This window comes from Delphinapterus leucas, chromosome 8, assembly GCF_059928025.1.
Source record: "Delphinapterus leucas isolate spDelLeu-1000000601 "Yukka" chromosome 8, BTC_Dleu_Yukka2, whole genome shotgun sequence".
Lineage (NCBI taxonomy): Eukaryota > Metazoa > Chordata > Mammalia > Artiodactyla > Monodontidae > Delphinapterus > Delphinapterus leucas.
In genome coordinates this window covers 48,870,751-48,891,017 of record NC_143136.1, presented here as the reverse complement: position 1 = coordinate 48,891,017, position 20,267 = coordinate 48,870,751, and the positions used below count along the sequence as shown (strand labels likewise).

General features: G+C 35.5%; 1 protein-coding gene across 1 annotated transcript in view; it reads left to right on the top strand.

The window, feature by feature from the left end:
* ZNF804A (zinc finger protein 804A) overlaps positions 1 to 6,195 on the top strand; it is a 70,222-nt gene extending 64,027 nt beyond the window's left edge. The window contains exons 3-4 of the mRNA XM_089915917.1: positions 782 to 912; positions 2,970 to 6,195. Of these exons, the coding sequence (XP_089772043.1) occupies positions 782 to 912; positions 2,970 to 6,195 (3,357 nt within the window). The remainder of the gene's footprint in view (positions 1 to 781; positions 913 to 2,969) is intronic.
* The last annotated feature ends 14,072 nt before the right edge of the window (positions 6,196 to 20,267 follow it).

Here is a 20,267-nt window from a genome sequence, read left to right as displayed (position 1 = left end):
ATCAGTTTTAATGACTATATACTGTCTCTGTGAAAGACTATAGTGAAAATATTTGGGGCATGGGACCACTTTGGGGTATCTTATATCATGCTACATACATGGCTATTTATCAATTCTATTCAAGTTGACATGTTCTTTTTCTGGCCTTCAGCCCCCAAACTGAGCTCCTTTAATACAGATGAAACATATGCTCAATATAAAAAGAATTTACACAAAGACACTTAATTTTCTTCCCAGATCTTGAATTACTTGGGAAATATGCCTGGTATTTGATGGGAGGGATTATTTTAAATCACATTAGTAGAGGGTATTTGCCTTATGGATTAACATAAGACATTTACTCTTAAAAAATATGAAAAGGATCAGACACCTTTCTAATATAGAGCACATCAAAATATGATGGAATTTATCATATATAACTGAAATACACAAGGTTAATTGAATTTATTTAAAAATTAGGGGTTTATAAGACTCCAACACTTCATCTAAATTAAGCAGAGAACGTTGGCAGGAAACAATCAATAAGTAAAGAAGAAATTTTTCCTTTCCAATTTACCAGGGTATAGGTATATCTTTTGATACAGTGTAATAATATGTTTTGGCATTTTTTACAAGCCAAAAGTGCAAGAAAATATTTTGTTAGAAGTGGATGGTCACAAATGCTGTGTTTTCCTTACATGAGATCAAAGATGATGTACTGGAAAATTCCAACAACAGCAATAGTAACTTTGACATTGCCATAGACCTAAATACTGTTAATTACTTTTGTATTTTTTAATAGAGACTCAAAGAACTAAAGCAAAGGGAATTTGCTCGAAATGTAGCATCTAAATCCAGGAAAGATGAAAGAAAACAGGAAAAGGCACTCCAACGCCTGCACAAGCTGGCCGAGCTAAGAAAGGAAACTGTATGGTGAGTCTACAGTAAAATGTTAAGTTTTCTTAAAACATGACAACAACAAAAGAGGAACTGAATAAAGGGCACAAATCTATCTATTTCTGTACCCAGAATAAGATGCTCACATTTTCATGGCTTTCTGTGGGCAGTAAACAGTAAATTGAATTTGAGTTTTATGCAAACACCTGTTTAATGCACATTTCAATAAAAAGCCAAATTACTATAATTTTAGTTTGTAAAAAAATTAATTTTACATTATTCCTCTCTTTAAGCTATCTCAGCTGAATGCTATTCTATTTCTTGGTGAAATTCAAAACATTTGATTGAAGAAGAGACCAAAGCACCATCTCGTAGACTTTGTTATAAATGTTTTAGGAGGAACTTATTTTTTCATTGAAAATTTGGAGAACTTTTATTTGCAATGATCTTTAGAACACATATGGAGTGAAAAAGAGAGGTTCCTTGCTCCATATGTATTCTTAATGTATAAAGGTCAGGAAGGCCCTATGCATGTCAGAGGTAGGTTGAAATTAGTTTCACTGTGAATGAACTCTAACTGGACTATTAAAACTTTACGACTCTTACACTTTGACCTGCTTCTAACAGAGAGCAGCTATAAGGTTATAAATCAGAACTTAAAAATTCAGGCCAGGGCAATGTTATGAAAAGACAGCCACCCTTAGGGTACCCCCCCCCATTAAATAGGCCTCTCTGATTATTGTTTAAAACAAAGCTATTTTATGCCAAATTTATTTTATACAGAATAATGTTAGGGGATATTGACATATCAAAACATTGTTTGAGATGTCAGCTTTAGAAAAGTCAAAATAAAATTCAAATATATCTTGAATCCTATAGTGAACTGCTAATATCAAACATAACCTCTGTTGAATTATACCAACCAGATAGTTTTATTCTGTGTAGTAAAAAATGAAAAATTATACAAGTGCAAGTTTACATTTCATATTATCTCGGACCTATGTAATTTAATTCATTTGCAAATGTAAAGTCTAATATATTAAGAGAAGTAGAGCTGATAATAAGATATGTACAAAAGAAGCAAAACTTCTTATCTAAATTACTTTTCTTAGCATTCATAAATATTTCACATTACACTGCTCCCCCAGACACATGATTTTCCCAGTAATTTGGTGCCTCTAATGAGGTGTAAATTAAGTAGTGTTGCTTCTTAATACCAAACAAGGTAATAAAACAGTCCACTGTGTTAGATATAGAAGAAATTATTTGATTAAAAAAATTTGGACCATTTATAACTTCTGAGAAACTAACTTTTTAGAAAAGCGTGGAAAATTCTGCATAGCATAATTCTTTTGGGGTAAAGATGATACTGAGGTAGTTCTTTGTTTATGTGCTGGACAGTATCATTCTTTTAATAAGAGCTCAATATTTATGGTATACTGTAATTCCAAATAAATGGAAACCACATTGTAAGTATAGCCTTTTCCTATATTTACTCTATATAATGATATAATGGATAACTTCAGGATAATTTTTAAATATTAAGAACAGCCATTCCAAGACTCAGAGCTCTCATTGAGCATATCACCTGGCCTGCGGTAGATGCTCAGTGAACACTGGTTGAATTGAATTGTTGAACTGAATTCCCAGCCCTACTTTCATCATGACTGAGAGTTTTTCTTTAACTTCCTTCATATTCTCCATATAGGATCAATGATGTTGAGTATTTGTGAATTAAAAGTAATTTTATTTTAGAGAGTTCTGTATTCTAAAATGTCACTGAAGAGGCCATGGGGGTAAAAAAATTCTTGGTCTGGAAACACTGGCTGAGAGCATAGAAATGTCTTTGACCGTTGCTGTTAATAGCTATAAAAGTAACTTCAAGACATCATCTCCAAGTTATCCCAAACAATATCCAGTAACTAAATTAAACTGTAGTTCTATGGAAGGCAATTGCACTACAGGAAAGTAATTATCTTACAAAGATTTTAAAACTTGAAAAAAATCTTACGCTGACATTTCTAAGTTGTAAGTGTTTGAGTATTTTTCCTCAAGTGTCCTTTATGAAAACACACCTTTGTTTCTTTTTGTAGTGCTCCTGGAAGTGGTCCTATGTTCAAGTCAACAACTGTTACTGTGAGAGAAAATTGTAATGAAATTTCCCAAAGAGTTGTTGTGGATTCAGTTAATAACCAGGAAGATTTCAAATGTACTTTGATTCATAGCCAAGAGAATGCTAAAGGTGTTACCACTGTTGCTACAGATCCAGAAAGCGTGAAAAGTTATACCGCCAAAAAGAGCCAACTTGGAGATCAACCCCAGGGGATTCACAGACACAAAATTGGCTTTTCTTTTGCATTTCCAAAGAAAGCATCTGTGAAGCTGGAGTCCTCAGCTGCAGCCTTCTCTGAATACAATGATGATGCCTCTGTGGAAAAAGGATTTAGCAGAAAAAGTCGATTTGTCCCCGGTGCTTGTCATCTTCAACTCTCTTCACCAACAGATGTGCTTTTGAGTTCTGAGGAGAAAGCTAATTCTTTTCATCCACAAGAAGGAAGGTGCACTGACAAAGAAACTGCTCAAACTCAAGAGATGAAAGAAGTTTCTAGTGAAAAAGATACATTACTATTACCTCCATTTTGCCAGTTTCAACTCCCTTCATCATCTGATGCAGATAATTGTCAAAATTCAGTCCCTTTAGCAGATCAGATTCCACTGGAAGATGTTATTATTAATGAAGACATAGCTGTAAGTGGTAACACTTCTGACTTGCTAGGAAATAAATCCATAGTTCTTGATATGGCTAATGACTGCTTGTCTTTGCAAGCTACCATAGAAGAAAGTGTTAAGGACAATGATGCAACCACAACTGAAGCTGAATATAAAAATCACAGCCCTGACATGTTGGCCCCTTTAAATTCTGAAGAGGATAATATAACCCTACATAAAAAAATTGATTTATATAAAAGACCATGTGAGCCATTTGTACCCGTACTTAACAAAGATGGATCCACAGTTCTTCAGTGGCCATCAGAAATGCTGATTTACACAACTACTCAACCATCAATTTCCTATAGCTGTAATCCTCTCTGTTTTGACTTCAAGTCCACTAAATTAAACAACAATCTAGATAAAAATAAGCTGCCCTTAAATGATCTTTCTTCTCATCAGAAGGGAGAAGACACTTGCAAGAGACCAGTTTTAGATTGCAAGGACACATCTGTGACAGGACTTACTGATCTTGAAATTGGAGGTAGCAGAAATAGATATACCCAAGTCACTCCTCTTTTGGCTGATGATACGCTCTCCAATAGCTGTGATTCCGGAAAAAATGAGAGTATGAGTCAGAGGTATAAAAATATTTCCTGTAGGATCAGAAAAACAAAAAAATATACTTTTACTAAAAATCAGATAAAACAGGATGTTCTTGGTGGCAAATACAACAAAATAAGATTGAAAGATACTAACAAACTCTGGTTCCATAAAAGTGGAAGAAAGAAAAAAAGAAGAAAGTTATGTCACCATAATTATGGAAAGAAAACCAAAGAATCAGAAACGTATTTCAAAATGGAAAGAGAAAATAGTTACACTGATAAAACTAGGAAAAATCTACTGGAAACAATTTCAGAAAAACAGTATTTAGCTACAGAGCAATTATTAGACTCACAGCAGTTACCTGATAAAAGGCCCAAATCAGCATCCATATACTTAAGTGAAAATGAAGAATTGTGTAAAACCCAGAACACTGAATACAATAATAATAAGAATATTATCAGTTCTAAAAACCACTGTAAAAAGAGCTCAGTTGTTTTAAATGGACAATCCAATTCAACAATGATACGTTCTGTGAAACATAATTTAACATACTCCAGAACTTACTGTAGTTGGAAAGCCAAAACGTCCAGCTGTAGTCAAGATCACAGATGCCTAGTTCTTCAAAATGAAATGAAATGCATGAGTCAGAACCAGGCAGTTAAAAGAGGTTATAATTCTCTCATTAATGAATCAGAAAGATGCCATCAAAAACGTAGACAACAGTCATATTCTTATTCTTCAGATGAAAGTTTAGATCAACAGAATTATCTACCAGAAGAATTTTTGAGGCCACCCCATGCTTCTGCTCCTTGTAAACCTAAAAGGAAATGGAGGAGAAAAAGTAGATTCCACACCAGTTTTGAAGCTTTGGAACTCAAAGAGAAGACAGATTATCCCAGGAAAGGTAATTCTTTCTTACATCACCCAGATGAAATAATAAGTGAAGACAGAAAAGAGGAAATAAAACCACAAGAAACTGCAAATGTCAAAAGGAACTCAGAACAAATGGACCAAGTAGAAAATAAACTGTCTTTGCCTGCTAGCAGTCCCCTTCCTTCTGAAACCAGTGGTGAAACTGAGCAGGTCGTAATGGAGACCACTTCTGGTGAACTGTCAGAGATTTCCAATGAACACACCACTTCAGTCTACATAGCTAGTGCCCCAACAAAAGAAGAAATGGACAGTACCTTGCTTGAACACAAAGAAAGAAGTGAGAATACAAATATTAATGAGAAGCAAATTCCTTTCAAGATGCCTAGTATTGAAAGGAACTTTAGACAGTCACAACCTAAATCATACCTTTGTCATTATGAACTGGCTGAGGCCCTTCCACAAGGAAAGATGAATGAGGCGTCAACTGAGTGGCTGTGTTTTAATTCAGGAATCCTTAATGCACAACCACCATTACCATTCAAAGAAGCTCATGTCAGTGGCCATACCTTTGTAACAACGGAGCAGATCCTGGCTCCGTTAGCTTTACCAGAACAAGCATTATTGATTCCAATAGAAAACCATGACAAGTTCAAAAATCTACCATGTGAAGTCTACCAGCACATCATTCCGCCGAGCATGCTGGCCAACAAGGTCAAATTCACTTTTCCTCCAGCTGCCCTCCCACCGCCTAGCACACCTCTGCAGCCTTTGCCTTTGCAGCAGCCCTTGTGTTCTACCTCTGTAACCGCTATCCACCATACTGTTTTGCAGCAGCATGCAGCAACAGCTGCAGCTGCAGGAACCTTTAAAGTGCTTCAACCACACCAACAGTTTCTGTCCCAAGTCCCAGCTCTCACCAGAACATCGTTACCTCAGATCTCAGTAGGACCAGTAGGACCAAGGCTTTGTCCTGGGAATCAGCCAACTTTTGTTGCTTCTCCTCAGATGCCAATCATTCCAGCTTCAGTTCTTCATCCTAGCCATCTGGCTTTCTCACCTTTACCCCATGCACTCTTTCCTTCACTGCTGTCCCCCCACCCATCGGTCATCCCGCTGCAGCCCCTCTTCTAGTCATCACTATGAAAGGGAAAGAAAATATTCATGTGAAAACTATTGCTCTACACGTTAATGCTCATCTAAGTGGATAATTGCCTATTTAAATGGTGGAAATAAACTAGGCAAAATATGGCCTCATTGATATGAAATCATTTACTGTAAGTGTAATGATGCAAATAAATTCTTAAGTTTCTGATATATAATATTAGTAAGGCACTGAATAGTTTGAAAATCAATATAATATATGCTGTATATTAAAATGATGTCTTAAGAGTATGTATAATGTATATAAAATATATTTATAGTACTGTAATTTATGTTGTAAAGTATGCTCTTTGTTTTTTTTAACCTTTGTGTATTTGCACCTATTTAATGTTTAGACAAAGCTGATGGCACTATGTTTTGTACCATGTTCCTTGAAACTGTAAATTCAGTGAAAAAATCTCTCTTGCAATAAATTTTTGTTAAATATTTAAGTAAATCAAACCCTTGTTTTTAGTTGGTTTTCACTATTTTGAGACTGTATAGTAACAATAGATTTTGAATTTATATTGTTTCTTCTGTTTATTGGCATCTCTGAACCTCAGAGGATCAGCAAAATATCTTTGGCACTCTGTCAATACTTAAACTGTAATACTATCTTTCAGAATAAGTTTAAGTCCGTTTGCTTTTCTGTTTGTCATAATGTTGCTTATACTCAAAGTTTACTATATTTCATGAACACTTGGCCCTCTAGATAATAAACCATGGAAATTCTTGTTAAAGTAATGTTAGCATTTGGTGCGGTGGGGGGGCAAATAACTACAAAACGTGCAAAGTATTTAGTGTCGTTCCAGGAACTATTAAACAGTACTAGTAGGTAAGAAATAGCAAGTAACCAATATAAGTTCTTATAACATTTTTGTATGTCAAAATTATCAAATGTATTGTGTTTATTTTCAATTGTTGCGGAGAATATACATATATAAGAATGTTGGCATGGATTAAGGAATAGGTTTAATTAATCACTAACCATTATATAACATCTTGGGAAGAATGGCATAAATACAATCTGGATATACTCTTAATTGAGAATCTGGAAGTGGGAAAGAGAGTGAATAAATAACTGTTCCTTCTGCAAATCTTTCTGGTAGTCATGTTTCTATCATATTTCCAAATCACGCAGGAACAATTAGAAAGTCTCCATCCATATCACCCTTCCAGATTCTGCTATATTTTTAATGACCACTGCATTCTTGTTCACTCAAGTGCTGCTTCTGTGTGTACTAAAGAATATAATTATTTAATAGAAAACTAGGGAACATCACACTTCCCACAAGAGTTTCTAATGTGTACCTGCCTCAGTCCATGCCAGTGGTTAAGACAAAGTCTGCATGCCTGGTGGAGAGGATTCAACTCACCATGTGCAAATGATAATGGATTATGGTAGCCTAGCAATGAATCCAGGCAAAAGAGAGGCCAACTGAGTCCTTCTAAAGGAAGAGCAACTTTTAAGTGATGCTGTATTGAAGAAATGCTTTTTCATAAGCTTACTGTAAGAACTGGGTTACCCTAAAAATATTGAGCATAAGCATATATTCCCATAGCAGAATAATATATTGAATTCTATTGTAAGAAGAGTAATAAGGGGAAAAATCTATGTTGTATACTTTCTTGATTATGTGCCATAATAATCATTGATTTAAAGGTTTTCCTGAAAAACGGTTGTGAAAGACTGCATGATTGACAAATAAGAAGAAAAAGTAATAAAAGAAGAAACTTTATTTCAAACACTAAGATAACATGTTCCAAAAATGGTAACTAGAATTGGAATGGGTGATTTTTCCCCAAGCAAAATATTTGAAACTATCTTTGAAGATAATATAGATGGGAATATCTACTGAGGAATGCTGACCCAGTTTGTTTTTAATATCAGAGCAGGATTGTTTCTGCTGTTTAAAATCAAACCAAGTGTTTCACTTTAAAATATGCAGATTTTCCCTCTTTTTTTGTCATCTTCTGGCTATCATCCCACATGTTCACCTCTTACCTTTTCTTTTTATTCTTTAATTCCTTTTTCTCCTGATCTTTTCCTTCTTAATTTCACTATATACATCATTTGTGTGTATCCTCTGCTTCTTTCTCCATGCTATCATTCCTTTTATTTTGTCTTCAATTCTGTTGCTCTCCTACATTTATTTTTGTTAAAATAATGCATTTAGGTATGCTTAACTTTTTAGTTGTAGCAGAATATACTTGCTTAGTAACTATATAATAGAAATTTCTAGAAAGTTTGAGGAGGAAAGTTCTCACTTAAGAGTAATTGAAACTCAACTTGGTAGATAAATTGATTGGGTTTTGTGGATACCAGTGGCTGGACAAGAAAAGAAAGTTAGCTGAGTATGTCGAAGCCATTTTTATTACAAACAATTGATTTAGATACTTGATATCTTTGATAAGATATTGCTCACATAGTCTGGGCATCTGTTATAAGTTCGAGACTCAAAATTAATGTATGATGACACACTTGTTCATCTATTCTGATAACACCAACTCCAGAATCAAGGGAATCAGGCCAATGGGCTGAAGATCAATAATAAGCAGAGCAATTAGACAGGTAAGTCAGGGTGGACTCACCAAGCAATGAGGCTGTCAGAGGGCCACCAGTCAAGCTCATATTAGTGGCAGCAGGAGTCAGGCCAATGTAGCAGTCATACACTGGAAGTAGGTTTGGAGACAGCCAATGGCTTGTCCATAAATCCTGGAGCTAAAATCCCAGTCCCATCCAGATGTAAATTATTATACATTCTATATAATTGGGGAATTTAAATGGTTCTAACACTATCTCTTACCCACCATCTCTGGTCTGCTAGTTATAGGCATTGCTATAGATTTGTTATTGTAAATCTGAGTGGTTTGGAATATAGAATAAAACCTGAATGTAGAAAGTAACAAGTAACTACTGTAGCCAAGTAACAAAGGAACTCACATTGGATGACAGGAAGGAAACTCATCTACTACTACTTCAACTTCTCTCTCTCTCTCTCTCTCCCCCCCCACCCCCGTCTCTCTCTCATATATATGTATATCCAAGTCCTTTCATGTGTTGAAGCCCTGTATAAACTGTCCACAGGACATCTCAACCTAGATATCTGCTATGTATTTTGAACCCAAAACTCAAATCTGTGATCTTTCTTTATAGGTACCACTGAAACCTATTATTTGTCCTTTGTTTCAAAGCTCTGTGAATATCATTATAATAACAAAAAAAATTTAAAAACTGTTCCAAGTCAGAAGCCAGGGTATTATGCCACATAAAAATTAATCAATGAACCCATTTGGCTCCATTTCCTTAAGTTTTTCTCAGATATTTCTCACCAGTATACTCTATATAGTTCTAGTCCTAGTAGTTCATAATCTGAATTGCTGAGTTGCTGTTATAAATTAATGTCACTTTTCCCAATTTCCAATTCATACACTCTATCCTCCCCACTGCTGCCAGGGCTCCATTTTTTAAATGTAACCTTATTATGACACTCCTCTACTTTAAAGTCTATTATGGGTACTCAATCATTGTCAAGATAAACATCAAAGTTCTTAGCAAGTCATGGAAAATCTATGGTGAAGTAGATGCCAGCCTCCCTAGTCAGGACCATCCATTCCAGAATTCCTCTAGGCCAATCACTCTAATCTACTTACAATCATCTTCAAGTTTGTGTGAGCATGTTCTGTTATCCTGCAATGCTTTCCTCCCTATGGTTCTTCACTTGACTAACTACTAATGAGTCACAATTCAACTAATGTCAAGTTGGTTTTTTTTAGGAATTCTTACCCAAATTCCCTCCGTCTCCAGATGTTAGCTTCCTGTCCTCTATTTTCACCTGGAATACCGTGCTCAAATATTGTTATGAAGTATTCTCTGTGTTGAATATATGGTCTGTTCTTCAAATTCACTAAATTAAGAGCTCCTTGAGTCAAAGTAGCATTTGATGCATAGTAAACACTCAATAAGTTTGTTAAATGAGAAGATAGAATGAGTTGGGAAAATGTAATTAAAAACTATGCAGATTGTATTACAAAGTTCCAGAACTGTTAACCATTTTTACTCCAAACTTGTTCTAAATCAGTCTGAAAAAATATATAATTTTCCAAAATAATTAGGGCTTCAAAACACCATTTAGCATGAATAACTTATTTTTTAATGGAATTATGAATTATTTAAAATAGAACTCAGTGGGGGACTTCTCTAGTGGCACAGTGGTTAAGAATCCACCTGTCAATGCAGGGGACATGGGTTTGAGCTCTGGTCCGGGATGATCTCACATGCCATGGAGCAACTAAGCCCGTGCACCACAACTACTGAGCCTGCACTCTAGAGCCTGCGAGCCACAACTACTGTACCCATGAGCCACAACTACTGAAGCCCGTGCACCTAGAGCCCATGCTCTGCAACAAGAGAAGCCACTGCAATGAGAAGCCCACACACCACAACGAAGAGTAGCCCCCGCTCACCATAACTAGAGAAAGCCCGTGTGCAGCAACGAAGACCCAACGCAGACAAAAATAAATAAATAAATTTATAAAAAATAAAATAAAATAGAGCTTAGTGAGCAATCAATCATCAAAGCATGATTTGAACCCTTTCCCCTGCCCTTGGAGAAAAGCACAAGCTCCTATCTATCATCTGTCTATCTGTCTATCTATCTATCTATCATCTATTTTTCATCTTTCTATTAGTACTTGTCACCAAACATTAGCATCTTATGTGTCTGACATTAAACTAGATATTGGGATAAATGAATGAATAGAACACACCTACTACTCAGATATTCAAGTCCAGTAAAAGAGGCAGACATGCAAAATCTTATGTTTAGCTATCCAAAGTTTGCTCTTTCATTATGTATTGATTTATATTCACCAATGTCTTTTTTTTCCCACACTACTGTATCCTCTATTTCTCAGTCTTGTTTCTATTTGTTTTTCCCTCCATTTATTTGCCTAGCTAAGGCACTGTCCTTGGGAGTGAAAGTTGCCACCAGGGATGCTTTCCAATAAGTTGTTTACTTTCTCTCACAAATAAGATGATAAAGGTTTAAAGCTTACGTATATTATCAGTTGAGGTTCAAGTGTTGATTTAAAGCCTGCAGTAAAATGCTATGCAATTTGTTCTGAGTTGCTGAGTATGATTGAAATCTAGCTCACCAACTGCCAGCCCTGTGGATTGTGTCCCCCTCCCCCAGACCCAGCATAGGCTACATTGGTACAGAGAAAGCGACTATTTTTCCTTTGCTCAAAGGCACCATTGCTCACTAAGCCAAATGCCTAGAGCAATATCCTTTTATTTATTCTCAGAGGCATCTTACAGACTAGCACATGCCCTGAGCTTTCAATGCTTGGGAACATAGGATATGGAATCTACTTGAACCGGAAGCTCCTGGTAGAAAACTCTGAGCATAACAAGGTTTTTCTTTTCTTTTAATCCCCTAAAATCTTATTTTTAAGTAACTGAATTATTTTTAATTTTTTTACATTTTTGTGGTAATATTTTGAATATATTATTTACATATTTTACTAATATTTCCCTGTTTTAGGATTCTAGTTTTAACTGCTACATTTTAACTTTTTATAAATTACTTCCTAACATTTTTATGGGGTATATTTTCTATGTATTTACTATTTTCATACTATTTAGAATATTATATAATATATTTTAATTTTAAGAAGTAGGTCTCATAATATTCAGTGGAATTTATCATACTTTGTGGTTTAGTATTATTACCTTCCATATCTAGCTTGTATTGATTATCTCTAAGACTATTTTAATTCCCTCATTGAATATTAATTTCATTTCATTCCTCAGTATATTTATTGAAGGTACAGGCAGAAGGCATAAGTTTTGGGGAAGTGCCCACATATTAAGTAAAGGATCTTTGATGACATGCTTACATTAACCCTTCAGGCTTCTCCAAAAGGTTCTCCTATTCTTTTCACTACTTAATTCCTATAACCAGGAATTATACACAGAACTAAATTTTCATTTTACCTACAAGAACTAGGATGTAATGCTCATCTAAATAGCCCATTTCATCTTGCTTCACAGGCTTAGTTCAACAGCTGGGCTTCTAACCGGAAAACCCTCTCAATGCATAAACTCATTGGTTACCCTACTTAGTCCACGATCTCCTTTAGGACAAAACTAGATCTCAGCTCCTTCCTAGCTCTCGTCAGCACTACGATGTGTTCTGGTGTTTCCCCTTTTCTGTTGCACCAATTAATTCAACATTTCATTGTTGCCTAAACTTGCTACCTGGACAGTGTCTTGATCCTCCTAGTTGTACTTGTTGAAGCTAACCTCTGTACTTGAGTTAATTATGTGGGTCCAAAATGCTTATTGACTTACATGACATGTTCCGTTCATTGTGACAAATTCCTATTATATCCCTGGTCTGAGCCTGCCCAAATTGTGACATTTTAAATTCAAGGAGAGTGAGGTTTTAAAAATCCAACATTTCAGCTGCCTTACTCTTGTGGACTGTATTAAATTTCCCACACACTATTGAAAACAACTAAGTTTCAAATTAATGCTTTGAATTTCAGGTAATCTGCTTATCTTTTTCAACTATTTTTAATCTAAATGATTTTACAAGTGGCTCTTACTTTAACCTATATAAAGTTGGTAAGTCATTAATCTTCACATTAAACTAGTAAGCCTAAAACTAACTATAGATTTTATTAAATGGCTTCTACCTCCAGAACAGTTGTACTGAAACAAAAGTGATAGAAATATTAATATGTTCTACTGAGATGAGAAATCTATTTTCTGTCCTGAAGTGCAGCGGTCCTGACCATGACCTATGTGAAGCCATAACATTTGTTAGGTATTGTGAAACGTAACATGATATTTTAAATACATTTTAGACATTAGCAATTATCATTGCATTTTGCATATCCAAAGATTGCCAGGGTGCTTGCTTATCTGCTATTCTAATATGTAATAATAGTTCGACACGACCTTTTTCAATTGCCAAACAAAGATTTATTTGTAAAATTGAGAATCAGTGTTTCTCCAGTATTCATATAACATTATTTTTTCATATAAATAATCTTTGCCTAAACGTGCCAGCATAGAAAGGACTCTACAGAAATCCATTATACCGATAAATCTAGCTACAATTGGAGGTAACTATTAAAACTTATTATAGTTGTACTGTCAAGTTGTTAGAGTCCCCATCTATGTTAAGAACTGGGTTATGCATTTTGACTGCAATGATACTTTACTGACAGTAAAGATATTTTTTAAATGGCTATGAATATAGAGTTTTAGATGGAATAGAAATATAATACTCTGTCTACATGAAAAATAATACATTATAGTATTTCCATACAAAAATTTAAATTGAATCCCCCTATAAACAGTGAGCTCAGAGCTTAGTGAGGGAAAGTATTTTTGTTTTTGTTTTTTCATCTCCTGCGTTGTTACTTGGAAACTTGGAAGCTATTTACAGTACTGTACTGAATGATTTTCCCTTCCCTCCCAAGATCCAGTCTCATTATACTACTGCATGCTAGTCGCTGCCTGGAAGTCCTGGACATTGTCCCTTTGACAATGCTGCTCTCTCTTTACAGTCACAGTCAAGAGGATGAGTGGAACAGGCCACACTGCTTCTATGTCATAATGTCCCGTAATGCCTTCCAAGAAGAACACATGGAACTTTCTGAATGGAAGTATTGGGACATTTTGAGGGGGGGTGGAGGGATTACAAAGTGAGAATGTAAATGTTAAAAATCAGGCGCTGAATACAGACTTTCCTTGGTAATAAATTCAGCCATTCACAAGAAGTGAATGTAGTACCTAATCGGGCTCTTTGCACTCAGATGTGCTGTGTCCCTCTCCAACTCCCTTCAAATCTTCATCCTATTTTGAGAGATACTGTCATTCTTGCTTCAGCAAATAATACATTTTCTGAAGCCCAAATCATTCAGTTAAGATTAGCACTCGGGGAGGATACTGGCAGACCGTTTTCAGCTGGCCGTCACTCCTAATTCCACCAGAACACAGAGATTGAGACATTGGTACTCCAAATTCTAAGTCTGAAGAATGAGTTTTGTCTCTCCAGATATACTTTGTGGAACACACACACACACACACACACACCTTCCAAGAACTGCCTAATTGTTGCTGCCTGGAATTCCTGGATGTTTTTCCCTAAACAAGATGCTACCCTCTGTCTCTCCACAGTCACAGTCAGGAGGTGGAATGGGATATATTCTCAGGTACATAGAGTCAAAGATGTGAAAAAATTTTCTTAACTGCTTGGAAAACTGTAAGATGCCTTCCTTTTCCATGTCATCATAAATCTCATGTTTCTTTAGGTCTTGCATGGAAAATGCCATGATAACTATTCTAGTAAATTATTGAATAACTGGCTAGTGAGGTGCTTGTCCTCAATTTTGATCAGCAGTGAGAGGACTGAATAAACAATTTATGGCTAATAATATAATTTCAGGCTATGACTACACTATTCTCATTTTGAGACACCCCTTCAATTTATTAACTTATTTAGGAAAACTTGTCTCATGATCATTTATGTCTACTATGTTCCAGGGTTCTACTAGGCTCTGGAGAGACAGAGCTAGAAATAAAACCTATCAAGAATAAGTTTAGAATTGGGAGGAAATAGATAATTAAATTGGCAATTTTAATATGATGGGCTGCATAACATAATAAATGTGATAAACAATATGTTATGAAAGAGAATATGCCACATTAAGGAAACAAAAGCGTAAAAAGTGTTCTTTTTGATAGATGAGGCTGAGAGATAAACAAGACAAAAGCAGATCATTAGGACTTTATAGTTAGGATGATAGTCATTAACAGTTTTTAAATAGTGAGATGACTGGCCTTTATCAGAGTTGCAGATTAGAAATATCACTAGGATTACATAAGGAAGAATTAACTAGTATGTGTGCATTTGTTTAAGAGTGTTGAGGATGTCAGAAAAATAAAAAAGAGTTTCAAGCAGAAGCAAGCAAATAAATATAATGTTGGTTTGATAATCTAGAAGTTAGATAATCTAGGGCTATTTAAGAGTAGACTTTATAGGAAAAGTTTTTGAAGAGAGTAAGAGAGGATTTAAAAATGAAACTTGAGTTTCAGGTCTGGTCCATTTGACCAATGTGCTTATTTACCAATAATGAAAAGACAGAAGACAAGAATGGAAGAAAGTATATAAAAGTTGGAAAGTTTAGGGGAATGGAAGATAATATTTTTTTATACATTAAACTTGAGGCACCTAGAATATATCCAAATAGAGTTATCTTGCAAATACATGAATATGTAGTAAAAATTCTCTACCTGAAACAATCAGAACTGGTTTGTTGTTAGTTATTTGAATAAAGTGAGAAAGCACACATCATGGCACATATGCACAATGGGACAGTCTAAACATTGTATATTAACTCATTATCTTATTGTGTATTAAATTCACCAATATTGTGCTATAAGCCCAAGGCCTTTTCTTTGAATATCTGTTTACCCATTGAAGTTGTTAGTCATCTTTTCTTATATAATCTGCACTCAAATAATCTATGACTTCCAGACATTAATTTAAAGTACACTACTGAACAAATCCAAAGAATTTTTTACTTATTTATTTTTCTCCAGTCTTACTTTGTTGCCATACCCATGCCATAGATAGTTGACATCATTTATTAGCAACTCAGCCTAATTTAGAATTTCTAAAGCATTAAACTTCATTGTTGTAGGAATAAACTTGATCTCCTGGTACTCATATTTCATCACTTGACTTAACACTGAATTAAATTATGTGCTTGTAGTAATAAATGCAACATGCACAAAATGATTTGAGAACAAACAAATTTGAATCTTGGCAAGCAAATTATTAACTGCAGTGAAGATAACTACAATGGCATCACACATAATAGCTCAGTAGCTTCACATTATGCCTTGGGCTTCAGTTTCATAGAAAATAAGAATTTAATCACTCTGAGATGGAAATACAGATCTTTTGAAAGAGAAACTACTGCACAGGTCTAAAGTTCAAAAGAGATATATACTAAAAAAAATTATCCTGAAATCATCACCCTGATCATTTTAATTAAAGTCTTAGAAGGCTTGAGATAAGCCCCAGGGAGAATGTATAAAGAGAGAAATGGCTCCTAAAAATACAAGCAATATTTAAGCTTGGAAAGAGGAGAAAGAAACTATGGAGGACACAGAGAAGTTTCCGTAGAGCTAGAGTATAAACTAGAGAATTATAATACCATGGAAATAATGGCAAGAGATAGTTTTAAGTAAAAAGAGTATGTTAAGAGTTGTAAATATCATAAGGTAGTTAAGTAAACAAGAACTATTCATTTTTCATTTAATGACCCAAATCATTTTTGTTTATCAATTTTGACATAGTAACTTTACTAGAAATGTGAGCCAAGAAGCCACATTTCACTGAGTTTAACAGAGAATCGTGGGCAAGAAAGTGTAAGCAAACTTTTTTAGAATATCTATGAGGTACAAAAAAAGATGCAACTATGGTTGTAAAGACTATAAAAATAGTTTTAAACTTTATAAAAGACTAAGTCCAAGACTATGGTAAATACATGAAAATTTGACAATTAGTCAATTAATTATTTGCAATTTATATTCCCTACATACTAATTTAGAGATACGAATGTATGCTCACAGCATCCCCTGTGCTCAAAGTCTGTGTTCTTGGACACTTTACAATGGCTCGTCTCCGTAGCCTTTATTCACAGAGGCACATCTATTGCAGCCTATGCAGGAAAGTTGGGAGCCTCATTAGAGGCTTTCAAATATCATAGCTTAGGTAATCTAACATTTTCTAAGGATGAGCTCTTGCACCCCCAACTGAAGTGTATCTACACTGGAAATAAGGGAAAAAGAAGAAAAAGACAATGTGAATATAGAGCAAAAGAAAAGAAGAACACTATTGGAATATTAAAACTGAATTTACAAATATTTGACAGTACATCACTACGTTAGGATGAATTAATGTCTATTTTTTAAGTATTAATTGCAGTCCTCTTTCACCTCCTTTGACTTTCCGTAATTCAGTTCCATAATTCAATTACAGTTGCCTGAAATGTATAGCAGACTCATTACATCATGTGGCACATATATACAATGGAATATTACTCAGCCATAAAAAGGAACGAAATTGTGTTATTTGTAGTGAAGTGGATGGACCTAGAGTCTGTCATACAGAGTGAAGTAAGTCAGAAAGAGAAAAACAAATACCGCATGCTAACACATATATATGGAATCTAAAAAAAAAAAAAAAGGTCATGAAGAACCTAGGGGCAAGACAGGAATAAAGACACAGACCTACTAGAGAATAGACTTGAGGACACGGGGAGGGGGAAGGGTAAGCTGGGACAAAGTGAGAAAGTGGTAGTGTATATGGACATATATACACTACCAAATGTAAAATAGATAGCTAGTGGGAAGCAGTCGCATAGCACAGGGAGATCAGCTCAGTGCTTTGTGACGAGCTAGAAGGGTGGGACAGGGAGGGTGGGAGGGAGGGAGACACAAGAGGGAAGAGATATGGGGATATATGTATATGTATAACTGATTCACTTCATTATAAAGCAGAAACTAATACACCACTGTAAAGCAATTATACTCCAATAAAAACAGTAAAAAACAAAACAAAACAAAACCTCTGGATTTGACACCAGTGGATCTGGATTTTCTATAAGCTTTCCTCAAGAATTCCTACCTCTGTGGACCTGAGAATTCTTACATTTTCATTCACCCTAATATGTGAGGAACAGTGATTACAAACTTACTTTTAGTTGGAGTATGCAACTATAGAATTGTGTGACCTCAGTAGCATCTGGGAAGCATTATCCATGTACATGGTCACTGCTTAAATATCTCCATGGGCATATTCTTGACTGTTAACATTTTAATGAAAAGGCTCATGAAAATATTCTTCAGAGCTGCTTTTTTAGTTCAAGACTTAAGTTCAGAAGAGTAAAAGTTAAACTAGATTTCCTAATCTCTGTAGTATTTAGACACGTAGTCTTTGGATGGTGGTGGTGCCAGAACCGAGCTCTGCCACTTACTATCAATAGGACTTGGGCAAATTAATTAACCTCTTTGAACCTCTCTTTCTCCTAACTAAAATGGAATAACAATACCTACCTCACAGAGTTGTTATGAGGATGAAATCAAGGGCTTACACAGTGTTGGAATATAATAAGCAGGCAATAGTGGTAGCTATCATTTTCTTTAATCTTTCCTGCCTGTTATTGCATAGTTAATGAGAAGCAGAATCTGAAACAAGAAATTTTTGTGAAAATGATTTACTAAAAAATTGCTTTCAGGGCTTGCCTGGTGGCGCAGTGGTTGAGGGTCCGCCTGCCGATGCAGGGGACACGGGTTCGCGCCCCGGTCCGGGAGGATCCCACATGTTGCGGAGCGGCTAGGCCCGTGAGCCATGGCCGCTGAGCCTGCGCGTCTGGAGCCTGTGCTCCGCAGCGGGAGAGGCCACAGCAGTGAGAGGCCCGCTTACCGCAAAAAGATAAAAGTGCTTTCAGGAGAACCTAGGAAGGTAATAGGGAAAACAGAATAGGAAATAGAAGTTAAAAAGAATATTATTTCCAGAAAGTCCTATGGAGGGTAAATATAGCTGATCCCTCAGGGAAACGTGGAAGTGTAAGCTTCACTTCGGTGTTTTTCTTGAATAGAAACATAGTGAGCTATCAATTCAAGCACCAATCAATCACTGGCTAAGAACAGCCATCAAGAAACAAACTCTCAGCTTCTTGCAACTCTGCAAGCGTAGGCAAGGTGGCATCAGTATCCCAAGGGAAGTTCTCTGAAGAGAGTTGCTAGTGCAGACCTTTAGAAATGAAATTACAGAGAAGCCAGGGGACTGGTACACACAAAGACTAAAAGAAGAAATCCCAGTGTCTGCAACACTGACTTTTTTTTTGTTTCATAGCTTACTTCATTAGAATCATATAACACTCTTGTTTTCAAATGGGATTTCTTTGACTTTTCCCCTCTCCACCTCCAAAAGTTACAAAAAATTCCTCTACCTTAGAAGGAGATATTAAGAAAACATTTTTATAAGGTAGAAGGTGTTGAAAGACAATTCTCCAAGTGTCTCTCACATTTCTATATGCCGTCTAAGTGAGGCACTGACTGCTTTTGGTTCTGAATTATTTTTAATAATGTTTGAATAGTGGACAGCCTTGGAAAAGAATGATAGTTCCTCTCTCTGCAAGAAAGGGTAAGCACGCTTAATGTCCATCATTAAGAGAAAATTGGGCTCTCTAAGCTCAGCATTCCTCTTCTTTAATGCAACAAACTATGTGCAGATGCCACCTGGCTCTTTTCACATGAACCAGCCAGAATTGGGGGTAAGAGAGCTTCCACCAAAATGCTGATACTCAGGCTAATGTTACTGTCCTGAATAAGAAGCACTGTCCTTCATCTCTAACCTAAGAGTCTCGTGTCTTCTACCAGAATTCATGAACCCATGGCAGGCTAACCTGTTATCTTTTAAGTAGGTTAAATCTCAGACCCATCACAGTCCTTGACTGAAAGGATTTCATATAAAATATTATATTGTTGGTTTACATTAATCTTGTTTATTTTAGTTAATTTCTCTGATCATCTTTGCTCCTTTTCCATGAATAAAGTACAATTAAAATAAAGGAAATATTAACCTAAAATATCTGATCAAAAATTAGTTCTATGTCTTAGAATACATTGCTTATTCACAACAGGAAAAAAACATACAAAAATAACTTTGTTCATTGAACATAACATTTTTCTTTAATTGTATTTATATGTTTATATGTAACAGGAATAATAATTCCAAGGTGTTAAGGAATGTTGAGTTCACAGCAAAGGTATTGATCCATGTAGATAAATAAGACTTTGGTGTCCACTACTACATAGAGGTTTGCAGACAGGTCAGAACAGGTTGTGTATAGGTCCTCTTTTGTAACCATTGCTTCTGAAACCTATTGGGGAGCTCTCATTTTTAAAATTCCAATAAAGACCGTTAGAACAGAGACAGACAGAAAAAGGAAACAGCACATAAAAATGATGA